This window comes from Pseudonaja textilis, chromosome 5 (genome assembly GCF_049901715.1).
Source record: "Pseudonaja textilis isolate UNSWEBS1 chromosome 5, rPseTex1.2, whole genome shotgun sequence".
NCBI classification, from domain to species: domain Eukaryota; kingdom Metazoa; phylum Chordata; class Lepidosauria; order Squamata; family Elapidae; genus Pseudonaja; species Pseudonaja textilis.
The window spans coordinates 76,345,565-76,354,248 of NC_141994.1; the positions used below are offsets into that span (position 1 = coordinate 76,345,565).

Genomic DNA, 8,684 nt, shown 5'->3' on the forward strand with positions numbered 1-8,684 from the left:
AGGTTTTTTATCCCTCGGGTGGACGGAGGCCGCTGGAACTGGCCCTGGCCTTCGTTGGCTGAGACTGGCCAGAAGGCCTCTGGTGGAATTGCAGGGCAGCTCTGCTCTTAGCCAAGAGCCTGAAGCAAATGTGCAACCTGGGTGTGAAAGTTACTCGCCTGGAGTTAAGGGAGCAGCGGTCATCCTGCATTTCTTGGGCACTTTTGCCAGGATTTGGGGATGATGCTCTGCTTCACATTTTGAAGGCTTTGAAGAGGATTTTTCAAATAACTGGAGAGGTAGCAATTATTTCTGTTGTAGGGGTTTTTTTGGCACCTGAAATGTCCCTCGACACAGATAAAAGGCAGCCCTTCAGGCTAGCAAATGACTTTTCTTCCCCTCTTCAAATAGGACATGGAAATTCTGCATGATTCCGTGGAGTTCGGATTGTCCGACAGAGGCTCCCTCCCACGAATGCCCTGAAGCTGTGGCAGAGCCATCGGCAAGGGAAATCTTTCGCGGGAAGCTCCGGCCGGTTTAAGTCTCGGACGAGCTCTGCCATGCCGGCGCGGGAGGGGTCGTCTCCGGCCAGCCCTTCAACATCCCGCTGGGAGCTACCCGAGGCGCTCCGCTCCGGATGCTCTCCCGGCAGCCGCGCCGCACCGGGGCCCGGAGGAGTGGAGGGCTTGGAGCAGAGGGAGGCGAGCCGGTGTGCGGTGGCCCGTCCTGGATTGGAGCTTCTCCTGCCGGGCGGCGCAATCGCAACAAGCCTGGACTTGCGGCGGGGGGGGGGGGGAGGTGCGCCCGCCTGGCTTTGGCCCCCTTCGCTTTCCCGCGCCCGGGAAGCGGCCGCCGCTGGGCAAAAGACGCGCCGGCTGGAGGGAGCGCCTTCCCTCCGAGGGGCCGCCCGTGCGGGCCCCGCATCTCCTGTAGGGCCATCCCAGAAGAAGGCGGCTGGCGAGCCCCGGGGCGGGCCGTGGCGGCCGGGCGCCCCGCCCCGTCGGGGAAGGAGCCGGGAGGGAATGGTATTTAACCCGGGGCCGGCCGGGTGCGACGGCAGAGACAGGAGACTAACCCCACGCGAGAGGCTGGAAGAGCGGCGGCTCAGTCCCCTCTCGAGTCTGGAAGCCGTCGCGGGGAGTGGGCAGCGTGGGCTCCGTCGCCGTTCCCCGGCAACTCTGCGGAGCCCTTCCCGTCTTCTGCCGCCATGAAGTGCCAGTCGCCGGCTGGGCAGAGTTGCATCAGCCGCCGCCGCTTCCTGCCGCTGCTGTTCCTGCTGTTCCTCCACCTGCCCGCCGCCGAACTCCAGTCATGTTGCCCGCCTGCTCCGTCTGGGCGCGGGGCGCGGCTCCCGTTGCCCAGGTAAGCTGGTTGGCTGTATCTCCGCGCGGCCCCCGGTCGCCCTCCCTAGTAGGGCTCCGCTCCCGGCAGGGTCGCAGGCTCCATCCTTCATACTCCAGCGACCCTTTCCCGGGTTGGAAGGGGACCGGGGCAGTCCAGGACCGGAATCAGCAATACCGGGAGGACACCCACAGCCCCCCCCCCCCGCTGTCCTCATGTCCCTCTTCGATTACTACCAGCCTCGCCTGCTTCGCTAGCGCTTCCTCTTGGCCGCTGGTTCCATGGGCTGCCACGAACAGAATTTTCTCCTAGAGAGTAAACCCCAGGAGAGCCCCGTGCAAGCCTGGGGACCATGAGTTACAAGCTGGTGGGTTTTGTTTTTTTTTCGGGGGGGGGGACCTTTTCAAGGGTTAGCACCAGAACCACTGGAATTCAGCTGAGCTGCCTTCTTCACAAAGGGTCTGATGCACAAGGCAACCAGTCCGGAGTCTGTGTGTGTGCGTGTGTGTGTGCATGCTTCAAGGCTTCCTTGAGGAACCTCGGTGGTGGTTACACTTCTTTTTCCCTCTCTCCCTGCTCCCCCAACTGTCCTGTGCAGATGCTGGGAACCTGCTGAGGGGCAGTGAGCAGTCCCAGGTGTGGGTGGAAGGGGTTGAATAATGGACGCTTGCCAGTTGGGCTTACTGAGTTCCAGAGCTGCCTTGTGTACTCTGGCCATGATCCAGGACCTTGTTAAGTGTCCGTGAGCCCTTTGAAATGAATCGGTTCGAGCTTATGTAACTCAGCAAATTAGGAAAGCTGGAATCCTCTCTTGACTTGGAGTAAACCCACCCGATTGGCTTCAGGGCAAATGTGTGTAGTAGGGCCGACCCTCAAAGCGTAATCTTGAATTCCATGTTCTTTCACATTTGGACGTTTCGTCCCTTAGGTGTGTTGGTCTGCAGTGGAGTTCAGCTCACTAACCCTAACCCTAAAAAATAATTGGCATAGAAACAAGTCCTAAAAACCACCCTGAAACTATTGGAACCACATAGCATTTCTGCCACCAATGATGCAATATCATTACCAAATGAATCAGCTGTTGAAACTGGAAGTCTTTTAAGGAATCCTTTGAAAGCCAGAAAGGAGAAGGCCAGGCAGGTCTACCAGGAAGAGCCCTAGTGTGTTGAGGGCCCTCCCCTACCCATTCGTCAGCTTCTGGGGCATGCTGGCTAATAAGAGAGCTTCCACCCTGGCCTGAGAGGGAAGACACAGTTGAGACCCTTGGCAGAAGGGAGGTTTTCCCCTGCCAGTGCTGGGGTGAAATGTGGGGGTGTTGCAAGGGGGGAGAAAGTGGACTTCTCCATCCACCCCTCCTTGTTCCTCTTCTGCCTGGGGCCCTCCTCTCCAATTCCTGAATGTGTCTTTTGGCTGTATTTTATACCTTTCCTAGCAATGACAGATGCCCCACTTCCAATAAAAATATTTGTCCTTTTTTATTTTATTCCCCCCTTCCGGTAAAAATTGGTGCCCTATTTCAGTTAACCAACCATTTAATTTTCTTTTATGGATAGAGAGCTGTTCATTCTGTACCCCTAGAATGCTTCTAGAGGGAGGAAGATGATACGTGGCAGTCTTGTAAATAGACTACCTCTTGTTGGGTTGTGCATAACTCAATGTGTGCAAGGGATATCAAGCAAGGTGTGGTTGCCAAGCCCTGTTTCCCTCTGGGCTCCTTTCTCGTGGCCTCTGGTTCCTTGGCCTTGGCAGGACAAGAAGATGGAAGACAAGAAGAAATCAGAGTTTTAGCAACACGGATGGAACTGGGGAGTCTGTGGGAGACCTTGGTCTACCTGGTTTGGGCCCTAATTTGCCTGGTGTGCAGACGTGCCACGCTGCCTTGCTGATTGTAGTATCAGGATCAAAGGCTGCCACCAACAAGTGGCATCAAAGGTGCAGAACCATCTTTCCTTTCAAGGAGCTCCATGCAAACATCGGGTGCCATCCCAGGAGTCCTTGGGCAACTTGGAAGCATCTTTATAGCTTACAGAGATCGGGTGAAGGTTCAGGCAGAAAGGAGCGCTCTTCCAGTTCCATTCCCCTGACGCTTAGATTGCTGTAGGTAAATGAACCTGAACAAGTATTTTTCAGCCAAGCGCTCAAGAGGCACAAGTAGTGGTACATGGCCAGCAGGGGATCAGCCATTGCTGCCTCAATTCAGCCAACCTTGGGGACAGACAGGGCTGATGGTGGGAGCTGGACAAACTGAAGCATTGCCTCTTCTGTTGGGTAGCGCAGGAAGCTGGGCTAGTAAGAAAGGCCCCGTCTTCTTATGCTACAGATTGTAGGATTCCTAAAGTTCTTACCGCCGCCATCTACGACTGAACAGGAGCGGAACTGCAGTGTATCTGCTCTCTCACACACGCGTATTAAGAGTGGTACATTGCACTCTGCAGGTGCACAGAGGAAGCAGTGGGTGCAAGACCAGGCTTGCTGGAGTGGCTTCTGCTTCTCATGAGTCACGGCAACCTACTTTCTTGAGTTGGAGAATAAACCAGCACAGCAAGGACCTTGCCTCTGATCACTTCCCAGGTTAGATTCCAGTTTAATGCCCTGTAATCCAACTGTCAAAGGGATCCAGCAATGACACTACAAGCAAGACTTTGGTCAAAGAGTCAGGAGGAGCCTGGAAAGATCTTTTCGGACTAAAGGCAAGTCAACATAAAGCGTGGCTCCCAGACACCACCTGATTTTTGACATGGATCTCCTCCTAGAGAATAAGGCAAAGCTCCTCCTTAGCAGCAAATGGAAAAGAATGCAAACCAAAGACTGAGTTTTGACTAGCAATGATGGTTCTGCGAAGATCTTATTTGCACAGGAAAAACTAAGCACCATGATGATGTATTCCACCTATTCTTCCCTCCATCCCACTTTCTCCCCGCCAGCTCTGTGGCATCAGCTAGCTGTGGGAGAGACTTCCTGGCCCTGCACTGTCTGAATCAAACCCCAATGGGGTATCCCACCACAAGGGCACGCTGTGCTCTCCACCCGCCTCCGTGGAGATTTTGAGGTCTCTCCAGCTTCCCTAAAATGTGTGGGTCACTCCATCCACTGCAGGGGCGCTCAGACAGGAAGGGATCAGGTTGCTGTCACGGTTAGAAGAGGAAATGCCAGCAGCCACAGTGCTCAAGCGCTAAGGTCAGGTCAAAGCCAAGGAATCGCTGGCCACGTTGTCTGAGAGGTACCATCAGACATTGAATTGGAGGGGGTGTCGTTTTCAGGAAGTTTTTTTCCCAGCCATCCTGTGGTTCCCTGAAAGATGTGCCTGAATGCGAAAGAGGGGGTGTCCTCTTTGGCTCCCAGCAGAAGGGCTTGGCTGGGTCGGGGGAGGGTTTGATTCAGGGAAAGGCACAAGGAAGGCGCTTTCTGTGACTGGATGCGGCGTGAGATGCACAAGAGGGCACAGCCCGTCTTCCTTCCTCACCCTAAGTACGGTCTTGGAAGCCAGGCTTTAAGAGAGCCACACAAGTCACAACCCCACTTCAACTCTGCCAGCCCCTCCCTAGGTTTTGGTGAGCTCTCTGCAACGGTGCTGACTATGAAAAGCCTCTATATAAGCTGGCTTGGGTGTGCAGGCTCACGCCTGTGATGCAGCTGGTGTTTGTGCACGCTCTTCTTGGGTGGCTACCAGTGTACGTGTCCTGTGGCAGGTAGCTTCTTTCCTCTCTGCACGTGCTCCTCCCTCCTCACTTTGCCTTCTGGCCATCTCCCAGGCTCTCCCATCTCATCTGCAGCCCAGGCTCCCTGCCAGGGATTCTGTAGTTGACCTCACTTTTTTCTCACCTTGGCCTCCCCTTTCTAGCCAGGCCTACCATCTTCCACCTCTTTTCCTCCCTTTCCACTCCTCCCCCTGCCCCCTGCTCTTACTGCCCTACAAAGAAGGAGGTTCAGCTGGCTGCCTCGCTGCCTGAAAAGGATTGAGTGGCAAACCCAGTGCCTGACTTCATGTGGGGCTTTCAGAGCTCCAGGGAGCAACTCCTCTTCCTGGAGAGCTCCCTCCTCCTGGCTTCTCCTGGCTATGGCTTAAAGACTAGAGTTTGCCTTCTGGTTAGCACTGCTCTGGCCCCCTAGGGTGGGGAAGAAGGTACTCTGCCCCCTGCCTTGAAAAGAAGGGGCGGGGCGGGGGGCGGGGGAAGCAGTGTTTAAACTTTAAATTAGTTTCAAATGGGTGTAGTATCTTGTTTTCCATTTCGATACTACTATCTATTTTTTCTAGATTGGGATCCAGATTCCATGCATAGAAAAATGTACTGTTGTCTGTCCGTGTGGAAAAGCAATTTCTCCGGGTTCTCAGCCACAGGGTGCTTTTGAGAGAGGCAAAGCCACGGCCATATCCATCTGAAAATGCAGCCTAGAAACATCAGTGTTAGCTTTGGGGCCTGCTTGGAGTTCCCGTAGAGGGTGTGGCAGAGAAGGACCTTGGTTGCTGGGGTGCATTTCCAGGCCCACCAGAAGGAAGCTGTGTTGGCCTCGTCTCCTGGGAAGCCATGCGGTTCACTGCGGGTCTCTTTCTCTTTCCCCTCGAGCGAGGATAATAGCCCAGCTCTTCCCAAAGGAATGCAGACCTTCTGGGTCCTGATCCCAAAGGATCTGCCAAATTATTTCCCCATTCTTTCCCACAGAGGACAGGTCAGGGTTTGCTTCCCTCGGTTGGGCAGAAGCATCAGAGTACAGCTCTATCTAAGTTTTATTTTTGTCTTTCAGCTTTTATATTTGCAAGAACTTCCTGATCAGCCTTGGCTAATGGAAAGGCCAGATGTTCCAATCTCAGCTTCATCTTTAGAAATCTCATTAAAAATTGAGAGCCCGAAATAAAGACGAAGTGCCAGGATACATTAATTGGGGCACGGGGGGAGGGGGGGTTGGCAGCGACTAACACCAAGTCAGAGGGTCCGGATTAAAGGTGTTTGCAGCTTTTCTCCAACACACACCAACTTCAGAAAACTTGGAAGTTTCTGCCAGCAATGTTAGATCCACCACCTCATCCTTTGGGGGAGGTATGACAAAAGTTCACACAACTCACAAAACATCTTATGGTCAGTCAATGTGTCGTATCTCCAAGACTAACCATATTATGGATAGCCTGATCTATACCCAGTAGATTCCCCAACCTTTCAAACTCAGACTATCAAGTTCTAGAATAGGGAAGGAATGAGCCCAGCATCCCTGCGCCTCCAGCTCTTCTTTCCTTCTTGTACATCCAGGGGCCCTCTAAGCATCTCCTCTTCTTCGTGGCAGGAAACCGTGGGACTCAAACCACCATTCTACCTGGCTTCCGAAGAGGCTGTCGAAGAAGGACGGGGTGCCTTGGCTGGCTCAGAAGCAACCTGGGATGGCAGACAGCTTGCTTTCCCTCCGAGAGCTCCCCAGGCCCAGGCGGAACTCCCTGCAGCTTGGCTATGGCCCTCTGCCTTGGCCCGCACTGATGCCAGCCCTTCATCGAAAGCGCCGTGCTGCCCAACTAATGCGCGTGGGTTGTGCTTTGGGCACTTGCCAAGTGCAGAATCTCAGACACCGGCTTTGGCAGCTGAAGGGCCAGTTGGGACGCCAGGATTCCTCCCCCATCAGTCTCCATAGTCCCCACAGCTATGGCTGATGGCAGCGGGGGATGCCAGGACTGGAAAGGCAGCTGCTCCTTGCCCTGAACACGTCCAGCAGCCTCTCCTCCTTGAGACCTCCCATGCCACCCGCTGGTCTTCCTGCTGGACCTACTTGTAGGGCATTCCCCTGGTGGGTGGGGTGATGTGGGCCTTGAAAAAAAGTGGGGCGGGGCTGCTGCTGGAGGGGCCTGAGTCCCAGCTCTCACCTCACAGGAGGTGCGCTGGGTGCAGCTGTACAATAGCCAAACTTCATCCTGGCAAGAGGGAGTTGAAGGTTTATCAATAGATGGGATCATTCCATATTAATACTGGTAGCATCATAGGAGGAGAACCAGCTCTGGCTTTCAGTGAATGAGTCTCTTCCCTGCACGCATCCTAAAAACAAATAAAAAGATTTAAGCATGGATTTTATCTCCACGTGCACCACCATCAAAGCTTGGGGCTGTAAGAGAGGATGAGCCATGTCAAAAAGGAGGCATCCCTTCCCCTTGGAACGGCTCATGCTAATGCGATCGGCTAGGTAGCATGTGTTGAGTGTGCAGCTGTGCAAGTGTGCTCTGTGAGAAAGTGAGACTGACTGGCTTGCAAGAGAGGGCATGCACCTCCTCCGCCCCTTCTCTCTAACCTTGGTGCCTCATTTGAATTCACCAGGCTTTCTCCCCAGATGAGGGTTAATGCAGGGTGCATCTCAAACCCAGAGCTGTTCTTTGAATCACCTGGTATGCAGCTTTTTCTCCCAACTGTCATGTAAAGGTAGAATTGTGTGTGGAACTGCCCCAGCAAAACAACCTCAGGCAGTGAACTGATAAATGACTCCGGAGTCCAGTGCAGATTGTGTCTTCTAGGCACTGAAAAGCAACTGCAGGCAGTTTTCCAGAACAAAACCTGCCCTGGGAAAAGTGGAATGTTGAATCTTAATAAAAGATAGGAAGTTGTGTTGTGGGGGGGTGGGTGCACGAAGGGAGGCTCAGCCAATCTCATTGTACACGTTGTACTCTGACAATAAAGCTAATAATAGAAGACTATTGGCACCCATGGTGTGTTGCTCAACAGTAGCTCATGCTTGCTGGTCTAGTTCACATGACATGTTAGACCAGGTTTTGTAGTTTGTGATTCAGGGTATATGGAAAAGGACGTTATCCACATGGCAGGCTGTATCTGTTAAATCACAAAACTTGTTAAGTCATCACAGGGTTATGAGTTTGGGCAGAGCATGTGATAGAAACTCAAGTATGTTGAGTTAGTCTGGGTGAGGTGAACTTGATGGGGGGAGGCACTGGCATTCAAAGGCTCAGCATGTCTTTTGGCCCTGGGGGCTTCCATAGGGCATGCAGTAAAATAAAAATTTTGAAGCTTTAGTAAAAAAGCAAAATGGCAAAAAAAAAACCCTGCATTTTTTTGAGTGGGAGTAAACAATCCTGGACTTCTGAAAGAAGTCCTTATTACCCAGAATCCAGTTTTCTTCTTACTGAATCCCTCAGGAACAAGAGGCAATTTCAGCATCCAGACTTTGCCTCCGAGGCAATGAATGCTGAACATATCAGCCCCCTCAGTTGTAACAGCAGGGTTCTGCACGAGTAGCATTTCTGAATATCCGCTGCAAGCAGGCAAGAAAGGCGGTTTGCCAGGGCTCTCCTTGGAGACAGCCAGGGCTGAATGGCCTTTTGCATACACTTATCCCAGCATGCAAAGATCTGGAAAGCTGCCTTTTAAGAAGTGGGATGA

The 8,684-nt window shown here is 53.1% G+C and overlaps 1 protein-coding gene across 1 annotated transcript; it reads left to right on the plus strand.

The window, feature by feature from the left end:
• Positions 1–1,023: 1,023 nt before the first annotated feature.
• ADM2 (adrenomedullin 2) lies at positions 1,024–7,981 on the plus strand. The gene is made up of 2 exons (XM_026721931.2): positions 1,024–1,341; positions 6,598–7,981. Exons 1-2 carry the CDS (start codon positions 1,187–1,189, stop codon positions 6,953–6,955), a joined length of 513 nt encoding a protein of 170 aa, XP_026577716.1. The 5' UTR covers positions 1,024–1,186; the 3' UTR covers positions 6,956–7,981.
• The last annotated feature ends 703 nt before the right edge of the window (positions 7,982–8,684 follow it).